General features: G+C 38.5%; 1 protein-coding gene across 4 annotated transcripts in view; it reads right to left on the reverse strand.

Moving 5' to 3' along the window:
* The window catches only part of BRAF (B-Raf proto-oncogene, serine/threonine kinase), a 142,278-nt gene that overhangs the window by 24,291 nt on the left and 96,712 nt on the right, over window positions 1–21,275 (reverse strand). For all 4 annotated transcript variants that reach the window (XM_060196706.1, XM_016192119.2, XM_060196704.1 and 1 more), the window contains 5 exons: window positions 20,523–20,607; window positions 18,454–18,630; window positions 9,527–9,573; window positions 8,351–8,469; window positions 3,956–4,087 (listed from right to left, as the gene is read on the reverse strand). In XM_060196706.1, coding sequence (XP_060052689.1) covers window positions 3,956–4,087; window positions 8,351–8,469; window positions 9,527–9,573; window positions 18,454–18,630; window positions 20,523–20,607 — 560 coding nt within the window. The remainder of the gene's footprint in view (window positions 1–3,955; window positions 4,088–8,350; window positions 8,470–9,526; window positions 9,574–18,453; window positions 18,631–20,522; window positions 20,608–21,275) is intronic.

Below are 21,275 nucleotides of genomic sequence, written 5' to 3' on the forward strand. Positions count from 1 at the left end.
TTTTCACGGAGATACGATTTGAAGAAAGCAGTAGGTAATGAAATAGTTGGGAACAGTGGGAGGGGCTTATCATTCTCTTATTGCCTCTGCTTCATCAAATACTGACAGATTCCAGGAAGTTCTAACTATACTGTCAGAAAGAATTAACTAGTAAAGGCCTTACCCTTTTGTTGGTCACTCACTCACTTCTCTCCTGGAGAGTAAGGCCTTGCCACATCATTTATTATACTCCCCTGGAGGACAAAGCACCTAAAATGTCAAGAAGTGGGTGAGTGCACAAATCTGGGATGCTTTTTAATCATATTCTGGAGACAGTGGTTATTTCCATACTCTCTCTATATTTTTAAGAATTTATTTATTAATGAGAAAGATAGGAGAGAGAGAGAGAAAGAACCAGACATCACTCTGGTACATGTGCTGCCAGGGATTGAACTCAGGACCTCATGAGAGTCTAGTGCCTTACCTACTGCACCACCTCCCAGACTACCATACTGTATTTTTATTAAAATAAACTCTTTGTTGTTTTGGTCTCCAGGGTTATTGCTGGGGCCTGGTGCCTGCACCACAAATCCACTGCTCCTGGAGGCTAATTTTTCCCCCTTTGCTGCCCTTGTTATTATTATTGTTGTTATAGATGCCTTTGTTGTTGGATAGGACAGAGAGAAATGGAGAGGAGGGGAAGACGGGGGAGGGGGAGAAAGACAGACACCTGCAGACCTGCTTCACCGTTTGTGAATCGACTCCCCTGCAGGTGGGGAGCCGGGGGCTTGAACCAAGATCCTTATGCCGGTCCTTGCGCTTTGTGCCATGTGCGCTTAACCCACTGTGCTACCGCCCGACCCCCAAAATAAACTATTTGTTGACAAACAGATCTCATCCAGATCTTAGGCCCATTCATTCTTATTAGTTTTGCTGTTGTCTCTGTGACAAATCAACTAAAACTAAACTGAAATTCCCTAGTAATTTCTCTAGAAAGATAATGTGCCTAAGAAAATTAACAGAACACAGATTATTATTTTTAATAATTAGCTTTTCTCTTATTTATTGGATGGAGACTGAAACTGAGAGGGATGGGGGAGACAGAGAGGAAGACATACACCTAAAGCACTGCTTCACCGCTTGTGAAACTTCCCATTTGCAGGTGGTATTATAACGTGCGCTCAAGTAGATGCACCTCCACCTGGCCCAAGAACACAGATCACTATGCTACATGGCCCGGTTAATACACTGCAGAAGGCAGAGCATGTGATGTTTGCTATTTACACACAATTCTGCTCTCCAGGCAGCCACCATCAAATGTCAGAGATCAAGATATGTCACAAGAACATACAATGAGCACAACGCTTCGGTTATGTTATTTTAGTTCATCTGGAATCTTAGCTTCATGTAGACTTAAGATAGCAGGTTTCAACACTCAAAGCTAAGATTCAACATTATAAAACTATCAAGTAGACTGAGTAGTATGAGTTTTGGAAATTGGATACAAATACAGTCATTAAAAAAAATCACAAAATAAAAGACTCCATTATCACTACTGGGTCAAAGCTGGCTACAGAATGATTCAATAAGCTTAGACAGACCAATGACAGTTTAGATTACTTCTCTCATAATGCAACTGAGACTGTTAGTGAGAAAGTCACTCAGATGCTTTCATCAAAACACTAACCAAGACAGATGCGCACACACATTAGATGAAGTAATACAGTAGGTCAGAGGCTATGATAAAACACATAAAACATTAATTCTCTAGTTTTTTTTTAAATTTTATTTATTTTCTCTTTTGTTGTCCTTGTTTTTCGTTGTTGTTGTAGTTATTATTGTTACTGATGTTGTCGTTGTTAGATAGGACAGAGAGAAATGGAGAGAGGAGGGGAAGACAGGGGCAGAGAAAGATAGACACCTGCAGACCTGCTTCACCGCTTGTGAAGCGAGACTCCCCTGCAGGTGGGGAGCCAGGGGCTCGAACCGGGATTCTTATGCCGACCTTGTGCTTTGCGCCACCTGCGCTTAACCCACTGCGCTAACGCCCGACTCCCAATTCTCTAGTTTTTAATTCTTGAGACTGGCTATGCTCAGCGTTGGTATGTTCAGAATCACCTGGAAAAGCTAACAGTAAACACACATGCCTGGACTCTACATCACTGAATTGGAGTCTGCTATAGCAGTCTGTTGTTTGTTTTGTTTTTTCCTGTTTGGTTGGTTTTTCCTTTTTCTTTTGATGATAGTAATGTTCAACTTTGGCTAGTGGTGGTACTAGAATTGAACCTAGGACCTCAGCCTCTAGCATGAAAGTCTGATCTGTAAACTACTGTGCTATCCCCTCACCCCAGCATCTTCGTTTTTTTTTTTTTTTTTTTGCCTCCAGGGTTATTGCTGGGGCTCAGTGCCTGCACTATGAATCCACTGCTCCTGAAGGCTATTTTTTCCCTTTTGTTGCCCTTGTTGTTATTATTATTGTTGTTGTTATTGCTATCGTTGTTGGATAGGACAGAGAAATAAAGAGAGGAGAAGATAGAGAGAGGAAGAGAAAGACAGACACCTGCAGACCTGCTTCACTGCTTGTGAAGCGACCCCATTGCAGGTGGGGAGCTGGGGGCTTGAACCAGGATCTTTATGTCCATTCTTGCGCTTTGCACCATGTGTGCTTAACCCGCTGCACTACCTACTGCCCAGGCCCTGCATCTTCATTTTTTTTTTTTTAAACAAACTCTTCATATAACAGACGATTCTTTACATCACAGCTTAAAATATAAATATCACAACTTAATCAACTGTTGCTTTCTAATGTATATACTGAGCAAAATTGCTCCTCTATTCCCTCCCTCCCTCTTTCAAGATAACTGTAGTAAAGACAAGTTAATTTATCTTAAACTATTTTAAAAACGTGGGGGCTGGGTGGTGGCGTACCTGATAGAGCGTACATTTACAATGAGCACTGAACAAAGACCCAGGTTCAAGCCCTCAGTCCCCGTGTGCAGGAGAAATGCTTCATGAGTGGTGAAGCAGTGCTGCAAGTATCTCTTTTTCTCTTTCCTTCTCTATCTCTCCCTTCCCTCTCAATTTCTTTATCCAAAAAATGAAAACAAAAACAACCACAAACCACCTCTATAGATTTAATATGACTGATACAGAAAAGGCAAAGAGCCACAAGAGACTATGTTGGATCCTTTTGGAAGGGAAGGTACAGAGAACAGGAAATCAGTGGGAGAAGTAAAAATCAGGGTTCCCATTATGGGAAAATGAACACATGGTCAAACAGCCCTCTCACCCACCCTCATGGTCACTAACTGAAAGGAATGAAGACGTTCACAACCTAATGGATACCTGCTCTCAAGGCACAGCTGTGACAGAGTGAAGGGCACAACGCCCAGAGGCTGCAGCGGCAGAGACCACTCTTATCGTTGTCAAGAAATCTGAGGCATATTCATTGCTGGATCTCTAGTTTCTTTCTTTTTAATATTTATTTTCCCTTTTGTTGCCCTTGTTGTTTTTCATTGTTGTACTTATTATTGTTGTTGATGTTGTCATTGTTAATAGGACAGAGAGAAATGGAGAGAGGAGGGGAAGACAGAGAGGGGAAAGAAAGATAGACACCTACAGATCTGCTTCACCACCTGTGAAGTGACTCCCCTGCAGGTGGGGAGCCAGGGCTCAAACCGGGATCCTTAAGCCGGTCCTTGCACTTCACGCCACGTGTGCTTAACCCGCTGTGCTACCGCCCAACTCCCGGATCTCTAGTTTCTACCCAGACCAGGAATTTCACTCCACTACAGCACTGATGAATGATTATTTCCAGGTCTTACATGTTGTTATTGCCAAAAAGTACAAAAATATTTCTAAAATGTGTAACAAAGATCAAGATGTGTGTTTTTCTTGTTTGCCCAGGAGTCAACACTTCTATAGCTGGAAGCATTATGCAAACAGTGGAATAAACCTAAGAGATGCTAATATTTACCTGATCCCTGTTGTTGATGTTTGAGTAAGGTAACTGTCCAGTCATGAGTTCATACAGAACAATCCCAAAAGCATATACATCTGATTGAAAGCTATATGGGTTTTTATCTTGCATTCTGATCACTTCTGGTGCCTGTGAGAACATAAAGAGAAAAATATTCTAGTTCATTTTTTCACACCATGCTTTAGTAATAAAGCTATTATAATCAAACTATCGTAATTTAAAGAATAATGTCTTTAATTTTAAATGATCCATCTAACATTTAGTCAATTCTCTTGCTAGTGGTCAAGGAAATAAAACCAAAGACAAAAAGCACTCCGTCAACTTGGAGACATGCAGCATTAGCTCAGATTCCATATACTGTGTTACTAAGGCTTTATGATTTTATCAGTTGATTTTCCACACAAAATCTCACCATTTTCATTTGAATGCCCCTGATTTACTCCAAGTTAGGTAAATGATTTTTCTCAGCTCAGGGCACTTTAGGCAAGAATGGCAATATTTTGAGACTGGTAAATCCCTTTCCTGCCTCCAACAGGGAGATATAAATGCAGGGATGCTTTTATTAACAGAAGTTAGAGATCAGTAGATTTAGTAAAAGATGGTATAAAGAATCTTTTATACCTACCCTAGACTGCTGTTTCTTGGGGTAAAGACAGAGACCAAACTGTATCCGCTGAATTTTTATACATTTCAGTCACTGTATTCTATAGCTAGATTTCTTAGTTGCTGTTTATATGAACTTTAATTAGTGGGTGGTTTAGTATTTTCTGTGTTATTTCATTTGGAATATCAAAGGAATTGCTGAATTAAAAAAATTTGTGAAAACCGTATTTTGATACCAAATTAATTCTGCAGAGACAGCTGGAAAGACCTGGCATGAAACACGGGTTACTGGTCAGACCACCTCACGAGGCAGGGCAGCAATGGTACTGTACCGCAGCTGCCAGTCAGAATCATTTGTGCAGCCTTTAACTTCTCAACATCCAGGCACATCCCAGCACATTCTAGTCTAACATCAGACTCTGGGAATGGGATTCTATTTTCAAGAGCCCCCTTGATGATTTCAACGTCAAGCCAAGATTCAGAACCGCTCGTGGAAGATGTGTGCGAGTTCTGGATGAGAGGAAAAGGATGGGAGCGGGATGGAGAAGGTTGTGCCTGTTTTATGATACCTTATTGATAATTGTTTTTTTATTAATACAGTGCAACTATGATATGAATAAACCAGAGTAATGAGAGGGCTGGTTATGATTCAATTTTCAAATCCTGGATTTAATTATTTTTATGAGGACCAGAGTAGTAATTACCAGAGTAGTAAAGCAGCAGAACTGTCTTTTTAAAATATTTATTTATTTATTCCCTTTTGTTGCCCTTGTTGTGAATTATCTTTTTAAACCTCAATTTTATCTCCCTGCTATTGGTAGCTTGGGAAAAAAGTTGTATGTCACCTGTTTGTATGGAATGGTCCTTAATTTAGTGATTTTGTAACATTTTTCACAAATGTTCATTTTTCCTTTTAAGATCAAAACAAAGTTGTAACCATTACAAATGATTTAGAATACCATATAACATTAGTTATGAAGCTCTTCTCTCCTACTCTACAGATGGTGAAGGGCTTCTGAAGGGTTTATTCAACATGCAAGAGACTGATCAGATTTTTTCCTATTTTAAGGCTCAGCCTGAGAGAATAAATAATGAACCTACCTATCTAGGTTTCAACATCAACAAAATCAGAACAGAAAAGTTCCTGTCATAATCTAGTGGCCCAGGAGGTGGCGCAGTGGGAGAAGCATTGGATTTGCAAGCATGAGATCTTGAGTTCCATCTCTGATCAGCTGTGACAGAGCTGTGTCCTAGTCCATTTTTTCTCTCTCAATAAATATATCCTGCTTAAAGAAAAAAAAATCAGGGCCAGGAGGTGGCGCACCTGGTTAAGTGCTCACATTACAATGCGCATAGGACACAAGTTCAAGCCCCTGGCCAGAGCAAGTCTGCAGGTATCTGTCTTTCTCCATATCTCCCCACCCATCTCAATTTCTGTCTTTTATCCAATAATGAATAAGATATAGTAATATTTCAAAAAAGGTCACTATTAAAAATGCCTTAGCAATTTAAGCCCAGTGTCCAAATTCAATCAGCTTATAAATTTGAAACACTAAGCGTTTAAAGGAATATATACTCAGAACTGAAATATATGCATTTAAAGAACTTGAGAGGAGTGAGGTGGTGGTGTAGCTGGCTAAGCACACATATCAGTCTGCAGGGTTCAAGCACTTTGTCCCCACCTGCAGGAGGGTAACCTTCACAAACGATGAAGCAGGGCTGTGGGTGTCTGTCTCTCCCCCTCTCTATCTTCCCTTCCCCTCTCAGTTTCTCTGTCTCTATCCAATAACAAACAAACAAACAAATAAAAAAAAAGAATAGTAATCTATCAACAATCTATGCAAAATTTTAGAAAAGGAGAACTCTGGCACTTGACTAACAATCCTGCTTTCAAATACAACTTTAAAAAGTGTTGTTACTTTGCAATTTAGGTTTTGAAAAGTGTGTGTGTGTGTGTGTGTGTGTGTGTGTAAACCCAATTTGTTTTTATGACTTCAGCAACTATAATTTGTTCTCACCCCTTCTTAGAATAGTGAACCATTTTGTTAAAAAGCATGTGCCATAAAGATGCTTGAGATCCAGATTCCGGTGCTTATATCACTTATTTTTTATCATTATTTATTAAACATCTAAATTTATGATTATGATAAAGACAAAAAAAAAAAAACAACCAAAAGACCCCTAGTTAGCTCTAGTTGCTGAATCTTAGAAATAGAAATGGTGTTAGAAATTCACTATTCTGACCCCAAATTAAAGACAGACAGACTTGGAGGAGATTAAGAAATGTGCAGGATAGGAGTAGGGGAACAGCACAGTGGATTACAAACAGACTTTTATGCCCAAGGCTGAGAGGTCTCAGGTTTAATCCTTGGTATCATCATGTCAGAGCATTGCTCTGGTAAAAAAAAGAAAAAAGAAAGAAAGAAAGAAAAAAAAAAAGTCAAACAGGGCATAAGAACACATGATTCCTAAATCTAATACCTCCTTCCAATTTGCCACTTGCCCTAATTCCAGTTACTGTTGCATGAACTCATAGCTGAATTTAACCCTAATATTATCTGGACTAACTCAGGACACTCTCTTGAAAGTCCCTTCTCGGGGGCTGCTATAGATAGTTTAGGGAACAAAGACTAAGGTTTCAAAAGTCCTCGCAGCTTTTCTGTTCTGCCAGCGTGGCCTCCAAATCTTAGTGCAGATCCAGCTATTTCAAGCTCAAAGTCTTATTAAGAGTTTTAGCACACCTGTTCTTAACTTTAAGCAGTCCTCAATCTTTCTGCACTCAGGACTCTTTCAGTATTAAAAATAATGGGGGAATTCAAGCATTTGTTTATGTGGACTATATATACAATTTTTTATCACATTAAAATTCAACTGAAAAACAAAGTAGTATCAGCTTAAATAATAAAATAACAGCTATTCCATGTTTACCAACACCCATTATTAGTGAAGTGTATTTTTGAAAAGAAAAAAGCTTAGTGAGAAAAACAGTAATGCTATTTTCTGAAGATCTGGTTTAAAAGCAGCCAACCAAAGTTACGTATCTGTTCTTGCATTAATTTGAGGGATATGAAGAAAATCTGGTTACATACAGGGAGGAATTTAGGAGGTTTCTGAAAAAGTCTTAGGGACCCTTTTGAGAACTGCTGGCTTGGAGTGATTCCAATGACTATCCTTTCCATAGACTGCAGAAGGAACTGGACAGAAGTTTTAGCTGCTTCTTTCATAGTTTTTCTTTCTTCTCTATCACATATAGAAACAGGCATAAGAAAAAGACAAAGCCATCCAGGGCGGCACAGTACAATCTACCATCCCTCTCCCTTTTTCTGCTTGTCTTTCCCTCTCTGTTACCCCTAATTATATAACTCTTTCTGTCTAAAGGAAGCAACTTTTCATTTTAGGCTTACATAAGACCGAGAAACAGGGCTTGTCTTAAAAGGAAGTATCTTAGCAAAATCTTAAAAATGGTTAAATTGCAAACTTGTTTTCTTTTTAAAACAGTATTCAGAATATTATGAACACAAAACAGTTTAAAGAAACAATGTGGGATAAAATTAAAGCAGTGATTTCTATATTTGTGTATTTGTTATAGAGACACTAAAACTGGTTTCATTATATTTTTAAAGATAAAAAAGTTAAAATCTATTACATAAAAAATATCAACACTGATTTTTGTGAAGGCTAGAAAACTATGAAAATGCTATTGTGAAAACCTTCTGTGACTTTCTAGTAATGTAAATGCATCTCAGGGTCCAAAAAAATAATTAAGAGAGAAAGAACCTCAATTCTTACCATCCACAATATGGATCCAGATAACTGTTCAAACTGATGGGACCCACTCCATCGAGATTTCACTGTGGCTAGACCAAAATCACCTATTTTTACTGTGAGGTCTTCATGAAGAAAAATATCTGAGGTGTAATAAGTAAGGGAAAATAATAGATCTCATTTTCCTATAAGAATAAGCATTATGAAAAATTAGGTAGGAGATCTAATTTCTGTATTTCTGCCATATGACTTTTTAAAAAAGGCATAGTTCTTTGTATTTCCTCTTAAAGTTGATAAATGTTTTCTAAATAATTACTTCTATTTGGTTTATTAGACTCTTTTAAATTATTTTTTTAATCTTTATTTATTAGATAAAGACAGCCAGAAATGGAGAGGGAAGGGGGTGGCAGAGGGGGAGAGAGACAGAGAGACACCTGTAGCCCTGCTTCACCACTTGTGAAGCTTTCCCCCTGCAGGTGGGGACCGGGTACTCAAACCTGGGTCCTTGTGCACTATAGCACATGTGCTCAACCAGGTGCGCCACCACCCGGCCCATAGACTCTTTTAAGATTGCTTTTACAATTTTGTGGGCTTGAAATGCAGTAAAATGGGGCTGAGGGAATGTTTTCCCAAACTTGTAGGAGACCCTGAAACTATCCCACGAAATTTTAGTCATGCAGACCCAAACAGCCATTTGGCACTGCTGGGAAAGTTATATAGGTTCTTCTTTACGTTGCTGACGTTGGCTGACAGACCCTTAACATGGGTTTTGGAGAAAAGAAAAGCTTTGAGTTTTTTCTTGTTTTTTCTTTCACCTTGTTGTTGTGTAATTTAGAGCATTCAACTACATGGGAAAAGGTCAGAGGGCTGAAATAAATCAGAAGAGAGTTACAAAACTGCTTTACAACTGAAAAAGTACCAGTGAGCAATAAATAAGGAAATAAATAAAACAGTTCTTTAATCACAAAAACCTGAATTTTGTTTTGGAGATGCTTAAACATTCAGAAACCCCAAACAGGTTGTAAGACCTTACTTTAGTATACTAATATATTCTCATTCAAACCCATTTATGAATTTTCTTTACAGTATACTGAACTCAGAATGAAAAAAAAATTTTTTGAAAACAGAATGTGAAGATAAAATGCAGAAGAAAAAGTCAGGATGTTTTCAAACTTCGAAGACCAATTTCAGGAAGGATACTATTACTCTTGAGGTCTCTGTGGATGATTGACTTGGCGTGTAAGTAACTGAAAAACAAAACATCATTTTAACCTCAGTAGGACTAAAGACTTGGGCCTTGAAATCTATAGAACATAGGAGTGTAAACAAAGACTTGTTTTATAATCATGAGACAACTGCAGATGTAATTGTGAAAAATAGTAAAATAGACTGTAAATGAATTTAGGATTATAGGAACATATCATTATTACGGTATAACCAAAATTTCGTCTTCCCTTAAATTTGCTCTGCCTTTCACTATTTACTAATACAAACCTGTCACTCCAGCCAAACCTATTTATCCATGTCCTATAAATATATCTTGGTATTTAACCCACCAGTGCAATATGCCCCCTCCCACACCAACTCCCTCCAAGTTAGTTTTCAGTCTATTCTCTACCTACCCCTCCTTTAACTATCCTTTGACACTGAACATAAATTTTAATTGGAGTTTTCCCAATATACCCTAAACTAAGAATTATTTTTCACTGTTCAGCTTATATCTATTATAACAAAAGCCTGATTCCTGTTTTATTATTATTAGTTTTTTAATTTATATTTATTTATTTATTGCCTCCAGGGTTATTGCTGGGGTTTGGTGTATGCACTATGAATCCACTGCTTCTTGAGGCTATTTCCCCCATTTTATTGCCCTTGCTGTTAGTGTTGGATAGGACAGAGAGAAATCGAGAGAGATGGGGAAGACAAGAGAGGGGGAGAGAAAGATAGACACCGCTTCACTGCCTATGAAGTGACCCTCCTGCAGGTGGGGAGTCAGGGGTTCAAACCGGGATCCTTAGGCCAGTCCCTGCACTTTGTACCATGTGCGCTTAATCCGCTGTGTTACCACCCGACTCCCCATTTTATTATTCTTACATGTCTAGGTTCATGTTTTTGTTTTTTTTAAATGTATTTTCTGGATAGTGACACAGATAGAAATTGACAGAGTGGGAGGAGACAGAGAGGGAGGGCTTGAACCTGGATCCTTGAACATGGTAATGTGTTCACTCTACTGGACGTATCAATGCCTATGTGACCTCTATCTTATTTACTTATTTATTTTTAGTTATAGCTTATGGTGGTATGGGGGGACTGAATCTGGGACTTAAAGAGCCTCAAGCATGAATATCTTTTTTTTTTCTGCATAATTATCTCTTTAGGTTGTAAATTCCGCTAGAACATGAAAGTTTAGTCAATAAATTAATATAATTTAAGAGGTACTGACACATATTCTTAAAACCACTGAAAGGCAAATTTCCTCTATGATGACCATGGCAAATCTATTTTAAAGTTAAATATAAGTCTTAGTAATCAAAATTATCATTAAAAACTACCTTGTCTGAGTTCACTGAGGGAAAGGGCTGTTTATTTCCAGTGTGCAGTACATTGTCTGGCCTAAGGCAATGATATATGTCTACAGAGACAACTACAATGAATACACCTAGTGTCCTGGTTAAGGTTACTTTTCCGTACTTAATACCGGAGAGAACAGATATTTGAGATTCTGAAATGTAGATTCATTTGGTCACTAAGAAAAAAGTTTTCCCTCTAAATGACAATTTTAGACCCAAATAGTATCAGCAAAGACGTGCCACCATTAAAACCAGAGAACTTGCAAGTCAAGTTTATTATAGGCTTTCTCATACACTTCCTCATTCTTCAAAAGAATAAAATTATGAATGTTTCATTCACACAGATCAAAATTTCATTTCAAATGACTGCTTATAACACACAACACCTTCTTGTTCAACTAGCCCTTTAAATCACACTTTTTTTCCTTCACAGCATTTATCATAATCTAAAATTACCTTGTTCTGACTCTAAAATTACTTTGTTTACATTCTACTATATCACACACTTCATTCTCCCATTGAAGGAAAATATGATGCCAATCATATGTCTGTTTACACAGTGGTGGGAAAGGACCTGAATTGGGGAAGACAGTGTCTTGCAGACACCTATCATGGAGAGATGAGAAGTTGAAGCTATGTGTCAACAACTGTGCTGTAATCCATTAACCTCCTGATAAAGTGTGTGTGTGTGTGTGTGTGTGTGTGGGGGGGGTGTTTCTCCAGTGACCGTGGAAAGGCAAAATGAGATGGAGGAAAATGGGTCTCAATCAAAAGTTTTTTTTAAGATGGAATAACTTTTCTTTTTAATTATTATTTTAAAATATTTAAAAATTTTAAATTAGCTTTATTGGATAGAGACAGCCAGAAATGGAGAGAGAAGGGGGAAGAGAGGGAGACAGACAGACATCTACAATACTGCGTCACCACTTACAACGCTTTCCCCCTGCAGGTGGGGACCAGGGACTCAAACCTGGGTCTTTGTGCATTGTAAAGTGTGCTCAACCAGGTGTGCCATCACTCAGCCCCCTTAAATTACTTTTATAGGGCAGGGTGGTGGCTAATGACTTCTAGTATAATTGTTGACTTATGGGTACATTTCCTCAACTCCAAGTGATAGGTGTCAGCAAACACTCTCACCCCAAGGTGAGTCCATCCTACCATCATGTACCCGTCTTTATTAGTAAGAAACGGGAGGTGACACTGAATGGTGACAGTGTTTATTGGTGGTTGAGCTCAGGGTTTCAGTCACACATCTGGGCTGCGGTCTATGCTCAGGCCTCTCTCAACACTAATGTACAGAAAGGGTGGTTGAAAAGAGTTCCAGTCTCCTTTGAAATTAGAAACAATAGCAACAAATGGGTGGCAAGTACGAAAATATATGGGTATTAAGTCCTAAGAATGGAAGAGAAAGACTCTTGATGTTGTCAGTTATTTTAACAAAAACAAAATACAAAGAAATATAGTAGGAATAAGGTGGCGAGAAATGCAAAACAAAGGCTGAAGAGACATTTTCTGAGTAGGAATGCGCTAGCTAGCTAATTAATATATAAACACAGTAGTTGAGTTGTGACACAACCCAAGCAGATGGAAAGCATAAATCTACGATACCCCCGAACTCTCCATCTGCACTACTCCAGTCTTTAGGTTCATGATTGGTCAACAATTTGTTTGGCTTTGTATATTAACACTCTTTTCAACTACCAGGTTCCAGATGCTAGCAGGATGCCGATCACACTTCCCTGGACAGACAACCCCACCAATGTGTCCTGGAACTCCACTTCCTCAGAGCCTTTCCCCACTACGGAAAGAGAGAGACAGGCTGGGAGTATGGATCGACCTGTCAACACCCATGTTCAGCGAGTAAGCAATTACAGAAGCCACACCTTCCACCTTCTTCATGCCACAATGACCTTGGGTCCATACTCCCAGAGGGTTAAAGAATAGGAAAGCTATCAGGGGAGGGGATGGGATACAGAGTTCTGATTGTGCGAACTGTGTGGAGGTGTACCCCTCTTGTCCTAGCTGTGTTGTGGTGGGCCTGATCTCTCTCTTTTCCTTTTTTTTTTTTTTTTTTAAAAATATTCCCTTTTGTTGCCCCTGCTGCCCTACTGTTGTAGTTATTATTATTGTCATCACTGTTGGATAGGATAAGAGAGAAATGAAAAGAGATGGGGAAGACAGAGGGGGAGAGAAAGATAGACACCTGCAGACCTGCTTCACCATTTGTGAATTGACTCTTCTGCAGGTGGGGAGCTGGGGGCTCAAACCGGGATCCTTATGCTGGTCCTTGAGCTTTGCGCCATGTGCGCTTAACCCGCTGCACTACCACCTGACTCCCTCTTTTCTTTTTTATCTTTCCTTTTATTCAGTGGCTGAATATAATGATTCTCTTGTGAGCTGTTCTAATCTTGGTGATACCAGCAGATGGGCTTACACGTGTACCCAAATAAGATTAGCATCTTGCCTATTCATGTTCTGTTCACACCTTCCTTTATAGTAGGAGGAAGGGCTACAGTTAAAATCTTTTCAAGAAGTTTTTGTGATTACACGTCTGAGATGTTGCCAAATCTGAAATGCATAGTGTAAGACCTGCAAGTGGAAGAGTTGTAGCACCGAGGCTGACGGCTCCCAAGCTTCTTGCCAGAATATGGTCCACAGCAAGGCAGCCCAGTGAGACATGCCGGCATTTATGCTTTGCCAGTCTTTATCTCACTTCATAATTCTATTTCTGTAACATTTTTCTATGTAAATAGAGCAAAAGAATAGAAATTCAGGTCTGTATAATAGAAGATGGGCAGGAGGAGGGACTCAAATTTGCTAGCTGGGTGGATGACTGTCATACACCAACCCCTACCTAATATAATGTTCCAGAGTAATTACTATCCTAAATAGTTCCTTACAGGCTGATACTAAACACAAGTCCTAGCTACTAACTTGGCTGAGATTAGGACTGGAACTAGAATCAATCTACTTTGCTTTGCTATTGATGACACAGATGGTCACACATTATTTAAGACAGTTAAACTGAAAATTCCTCTTATTTTCGGAAGATGTTAAAGAGAGCCTTGTAGATTTATGTAAAAGTAGTTTGTAGTCTGTGCAACAAACTAAATAAATACCATATATATATATATATATATATATATATATATATATATATATATATATGTATATATATATATACATATATATATATATATATATTTATATGTTTCTCCTGAGGAGTTTTTTCCTTGAAAAAAAAAGTGGGGGCTGAGCAGCGGCACACCCAGCAGAATGCACGTGCTGTAATGTATAAGGACCTGGGTTCAAGCTACTGATCCACACCTGCAGGGGAGAAGCCTCAAGAAGTCTTGCTTTTTCTCTTCTTCAGTATCTCCCCAGCCTCTCTCAGTGTCTGTCTCTATCCAATAAAGAAATAAAATTATTTTAAAAAACACTTAAAAACATGTTCAACTAAGGTATTGTTTAGTCTGAAAATTGGGCAATGATTTCCTAATATGTCCTCTTTTTCTTTTATCCAAAACTTGACCTTTCAACATTCTTTTCAGAATAATATATGAGGTCCAGAAGGTAAATAACAAGCTAGGTTTGATCTGATCAATACAAACTAGACAGGTTCTATCTTGATCATCCTACAGCTAGTATAAAACATTAACGACTATTGCTACTATGATTATTGTGACAGCCATAGTTACTCTACTGACTTTTAGAAAGTATGCTCAGTCCCAACCCTAGAGAGTTCTTATACTGCCCCGATAAAACTTAATTTTCTTTACTATCAGGGTTACTGCTAGGGCTTGGTACACAGCAGCACAAGTTCTCTGCAGCCATTTCTTCCCTTTTTCTTTCTTCCTTTTTTCTGCCACCAGGGTTATGTGTGGGCTCAGTGCCAGTACTACAAATCTACTGCTCCCAGATACTTTTTTCTTTTTTTAATTGGATAAGACGGAGAGAAATTGGGAGGGGAGGAGGAAATAGGGAGAAAGAGAAAGGCAGCTGCTGCAGACCTACTTTAGTGACCATGAAGTGTCCCCTTCCCCCCATGTGAGGAGTAGGGGCTTGAGCCTGGGTCTCTGAACATGATAACATGTGCTATGACCTAGCCTCCACCTTTTAGTCTTTCATTTTAATAGAGGCTGAGAGAAAAGGAAAGTGAACAATAAAAAAGATTTACTCAAAAATGTCAGTAAGTAGGGAAGTGGGAGTGGAACCTAGTGATCAAAATTTTATGCACTCTGAGTACTAAGGTAGAAAAACTGGGCACGACTGCAGGCAGGTGGGTGTTATGATGGAAGCTTCTAGTTTTGTGAAAGAAATGACAAGCAAAGTTGTCAGCTGAATATTTTAGGAGAAGAGATTCTGGAGGTTTGAGGGCAGAGGAGATATGACAGCATCTCGGGGAGAAGAACTAAAGAGCAGAATGCACTGAGGTACCCACTCAAGACTGTAGAAATAACTAACCCAAATGAATCAACATACATCATGGGGTAAAGGTCAAGGGAATTCCTAAAGGAGAGAAAGTGCCTGGAGGAGATTACTTGACTTCCTTATACCCAAATTTCTTTACCAAGAACAGGCTCTATTCACATAGTGCTCCTGAAGGTTAACTGAGGTATTGTGTACACAAGACAGAATAATTTCTGTCTTTTCAATTTCAATCAAAAATATTCCTTAATTAAAGACAGGGTTATATACTAATAAACCCACTGTAAATTGGAATGGTCTTAAATGGAAAGTAGTGGCATTATAGAATAGAGCTACCCCCATACACATGAATGTTCATAGTGTTTTTATTGGGTAGTCAAAAGTTTATAGAAGGGTTCTTTAGCCTCATAAATGAGAAGCTGTGGCTCAACTTTGAAGAATACTTTCTACTAAGTGCCTGACATTCACACACCACTGTAATGCTGAAAAATCTTAAGTCAAACCATTATAAAATGGGAACTGTTGGTACTATATAATTACTAAATCTATCACTGAGTATGAATATACATACATACATATATATATATATATATATATATATATATTTGCGCCACAGAATATAGAAGGTGTGACAAATGAAACAGTGGCCCAGAAGGTGATGGTGAAGACACTGGAATCTCAAGCATGAGGTTCCCATGTTAACCCTTGGCACTGTATGTATGATTTTCTCTTTCTCATTAGTCAATCAACCAAGCAGTCTATCAGTCAACTGTGTTAAGTTATTAATATGTAGCAGAACTAGAGTCAGAACATAATCATTAGATTAGATTTTTCTCAGGCGGGGGTAGATAATGGTTATGCAGAGATTCTCATGCCTGAGGCTCCAATGTCTCAGGTTCAATCTCCTGTACCACCATAAGACAGCGCTGAGCAGTGCTCTGGTATAAAAAATAAAAATAAAAAGATTTTTCTTTTTGTCCCAGGGCTATCTCTGGTACTCAGCACCTACAAGACAAATCCACCATTCCTTTGGCTTCATCAAATACAATCTGGTTTTAATCTACTGGTTTAGATCTAGTTTTGAATTCTACTTCTACATTTATTTACTATAACTGACCCTGAGCCGGAGTTTTAGCTGTTAGTATGCACATTTTTTAATCGTATAATGTAAAAATAGCACAGTGATGGGGGCTGGGCGGTAGCGCACCAGGTTAAGTGCACACATTGCAAAGTGCAAGGACCCACGCAAGAACCCCCGTTTGAGCCCTCAGCTCCCCACCTGCAGGGAGGTTGCTTCACAAGTGGTGAAGCAGATCTGTAGGTGTCTGTCTTTCTCTTCCCCTCCTCTCTCAATTTAATTTCTCTCTGTCCTGGGAAAGAAAAGCCCTACTTTAAACACTTCTGCATCCACTTATTGAATGTGGGGTTGTAGTAAGTCATAACTCCTTGTTTCTTTTGCTACAGAAAAGAAATAAAATCATCTTTGTAACAATCAAATGATTAATTATGCACGTGAAAGTAATTCATACTTGATACAATGTATTTGTAAGCTATCTATAGGATTTTGATACTGTTCGCTTTAAGTTTAAAATTTTTTTATAGTAAGGCCAAACAGGTTGTCTTTTTTTTTTTTAATTAAAAAATATATTTATTTTCCCTTTTGTTGCCCTTGTTTAACATTGTTGTGGTTATTGATGCCATTGTTGGTGGATAGGACAGAGAGAAATGGAGAGGGCAGGGGAAGACAGAGAGGGGGAGAGAAAGATAGACACCTGCAGACCTGCTTCACCACCTATGAAGCGACTCCCCTGCAGGTGGAGAGCCGGGGGCTCGAACTGGGATCCTTATGCCGGTCCTTGCGCTTTGCACCACGTGTGCTTAACCCGCTGCGCCACATCCCAACTCCCCACTTTAAGTTTTATATCTAAGTGCTTTAAAAGTCTAGCTTTTCATATTCTGATTTATCTATTACTTTACATTTAAAAGCTGCAGGTAAAATTTATTCTTTTTAAGTTACCCTTCTGCTTTGGCCCATGATAATTATGTAGTTTTCTAGTTAAAAATATGCCATGACTTTCCTAACAACCCAATATATATCAAAATAAATGGAAATGGACAACTCCATTTGAAAGTTTTTCTTTTTATTATGAGTTTCTTTTTTAAATCTTATTTTATAGAACAGAGAAATTGAGAGGGAAGGGAGATAGAGATACAGCGAGACACCTGCAGCACTGTCTCACTACTCATGATGCTTTCCCTCTGCAGGTGGGAACCAGGGGCTTGAACCTGGGTCCTTGTGCATGCATGGTAATACGTACACTTAGCCAGGTGTATCACCACCTGGCCCCCTATTTGAAATTTTCAAAAAAGGATCAGAATGCAGAATTTCATTTAAAAAAAAAAAAACGTATTTTCCTCCCTGGACAGACAACCCCACCAATGTGTCCTGGTGCCCTGCTTCCCCAGGGCCCCGTCCCACTAGGGAAAGAGAGAGACAGGCTGGGAGTATGGATCGACCTGTCCAACACCCATGTTCAGCGGGGAAGCAATTACAGAAGCCAAACCTTCCACCTTCTGCACCCCACAATGATCTTGGGTCCACACTCCCAGAGGGTTAAAGAATAGGAAAGCTTTCAGGGGAGGGGATAGGATACAGAATTCTGATGGTGGGAACTGTGTGGAGTTGCACCCCTCTTATCCTGTGGTTTTGTCAGTGTTTCCTTTTTATAAATAAAAAATAAAAAAAAGTATTTTCTAATAAATACAGGCACTAATAACCTGAAACAACCATTTTGTATTCTTCTATAAATAATGCTTAGTTTTGCAATCATTTAGTCAATAATTTTTAGGGTACCATGCTTGTTTTCTGAGCCTTTAGTGTTTAGTTAATTCACTAAATATTAAACATGAAATTGTAGCCATGCACTTACTATCAAATACTTGACATATGCTTTAATAAACCATATTAGAAACCATTTTTACTATCATATTGCTTGACATTAGCTAAATGTATCCACATATATATATATTGCTAAACACTAATAAAAAAAAAGTCTAAAAGAATATTAGCCTAAATCTTTAAAATACTCTTAACCGTCTTCAAACACAGACGAATAGAATGGAACTTACTCCATGCCCTGTGCAGTCTGCCTTGCAATATCTATAAGCTTGATCATCTCAAATTTGGTCTCAATGATGTGGAGATGGTGATATAAGCTTGAGCCCTCACACCACTGGGTAACAATAGCCAGTTGTGGCTTTGTTGAATAGCCCATGAAGAGTAGGATATTGACATGTCGAGTTTTCCTGTAAAAAGAAATTAGAAGAGACTGTTGATAAGTCATACTGAATTACTGTATGCTTGTGCTTCTTCTTCTTCTTTTTTTTTTGCCTCCAAGGTTACTGCTGGGGCTTGGTGCCTGCACTACGAATCTATTGCTCCTGGGGGCCATTTTTCCCATTTTGTTGCCCTTGCTGCGCTTGTTGTAGTTATTATTGTTATTGTTGTCATGGTTGTTGTTGTATAGGACAGAGAGAAATCAAGAAAGGAGAGGAAGACAGAGAGGGGGAGAGAAAAACACCTGCAGACCTGCTTCACTGCTTGTGAAGTGACCCCCTGCAGGTGGGGAACTGGGGACTCGAACCAGGATTCACATGCCAGCCCTTGCGCTTCGCACCACGTGCGCTTAACCTGCTTTGCTACCGCCCAGCCCTCGTTTTTTGTTTTTTTAAGAAAGACAGTGAAAAACACCACAGCACCAAAGAATCCTTCAATGTGGTGGGGGCTGGCTCGAACACAGACCACACATATGGCAAAACAGGACACTATCCACGTAAACTATTTTGCTGGCCCAAACGACAACGAGTTACTTTTTAAAAAGAGGGCCAAAAGCAGTCTAATGATCATATAAAAGTCTACAGAAGAAGGTATGTTTCCAAATGGTAACAGAAGGGTAATTTTAAAGAGACATTATGGGGTAGAAGGCATGCAAATGAACTCTCATGCCTGAGGCTCGAAAGTCCTAGGTTCAATCCTCTGCACCACCATAAGCCAGAGCTGAACAGTGCTCCGGTAACAAAAAAGAACTATTTCACCTAGAAGACACATTATGAAATGGCTAGTCTAACATCCCATCTTTTCAGAAATATATATTTTAAATATATATGACAGGAAACTAAAGGGTTAAATATTTTTAATTCTGAGAAGCTCATCAAGGAGACTATAGCTCCAACTCTTTTTTCTTTTTTTGAAGTGGTTCAAGTTCTAGCAAAATTTAGAGTGGGAGGAATTGACAAAGAAAATTTCCTACAACTTCAATCACCTGGTTTTCCCCTTCTGCTCTCTGGAACAAAAGAATAAATAAATATTTATTTCTAAAAATAAATTTAAAAAGAAGAATAAACATCAGAGCATTCTATGTGCCAAATATCTTCAGTTCTGTTTTCTATTTTCCTCCTATGCTATACTTCTAACATCCTCTCATCTAGGCTGTATTTATCTGGACATACTTCAGTTTATCAATATTCTGGAAGTTTCAGTAATCCTTTAAAAAAATTTTTTTAATTATATATTTATTCCCTTTTGTTGCTCTTGTTGTTTTATTGTTGTAGTTATTATTGTTGTTGTTTTTGATGTTGCCATTGTCGGATAGGACAGAGAGAAATGGAGAGGGGAGAGAAGACAAAGAGGAGGAAAGACAGACACTTGCAGATCTACTTCACCGCTTGTGAAGTGACTCCCCTGTAGGTAGGGAGCTGGGGGCTTGAACCAAGATCCTTACTCCAGTCCCTGCGCTTTGCACCATGTGTGCTTAACCCGCTGCGCTACCGCCCGACTCCTCGCAGTTTCAGTAATCTTAAGCCTCACAATCTCCTAAATGTGTTCTGATAAACTTAGAATATTGAGAGTATTACTTCAGTAATGGAAATTTTATTTTCTCATAGTCAGAATACCCTACTTCCATTCATTTCCTCTCAGCTATAACATATAACATTGCATACCATTTAAAGAATATGATTGAAGACAAAACATTGTCAGACAGAATCTATTCTATTCTATTCTATTCTATTCTATTCTATTCTATTCTATTCTATTCTATTCATTTTGAATAAATCTGTCAAGTTAATTATAGCCACCCCTAAACAGCAGAGTTGATAAGGATGACTTCTCTCCGAAACAGTGGTTCACACAGGCTCACCTGAGTACTCCTACTTCATTTTTGAAGGCCTGTAACTGCTGCGGTGTAGGTGCTGTCACATTCAGCATTTTCACAGCCACATCACCTAAAAGGTAATTATCATGCCAAATGTCATTTCAAAGTGAAAACACACAAAAAAATTCTTGGGTATTTTCAACCATATCCTTAAACCAAAATAATTCTTCAGCTATAAATAAACTACATCTTTAATTTCCTAAACTACTAATTTTCTTTTTTGTTAATATTTTTGTTTATTTATTAATGAGAAAAGAGAGTGAGAGAACCAGAACATCACTCTGGCACACATGATGTCGAGGATCAAACTCTGGACCTCATCCTTGAAAGTCCAATACTTCATGTACTGTGTTATCTATGGGATAATACTGGAATAACTTTCTAAAGAGAAAAGCTAAACTTGGACCAGCAAAATAGCTCACTTGAGTAATGTGGTGCTTTGCAACGTGCACGACTCAAGTTCAAGCCTGCTTCCCACACTGAAGGAAGTCTCAGTGCTGTGGTTATCTCTCTCTTTCTGAATCTATAAAACAAACAATATCAACAGCCCAAAACAAAAAACTAACTATAGTTATATGAGTAGTTCAAAATAACAGTACAAAAATAATAGCAACTTAGCCCTGACCAACCAAATTCTAATGGAATTCTAATTCCCTGACTATTTAACAATATCAAATTAGATGCATTTACTACTTGGAAATTAAAACCACAGATGACAAATTCAGAAGAGTTTGACTT

Source organism: Erinaceus europaeus, chromosome 8 (genome assembly GCF_950295315.1).
Source record: "Erinaceus europaeus chromosome 8, mEriEur2.1, whole genome shotgun sequence".
NCBI lineage: Eukaryota > Metazoa > Chordata > Mammalia > Eulipotyphla > Erinaceidae > Erinaceus > Erinaceus europaeus.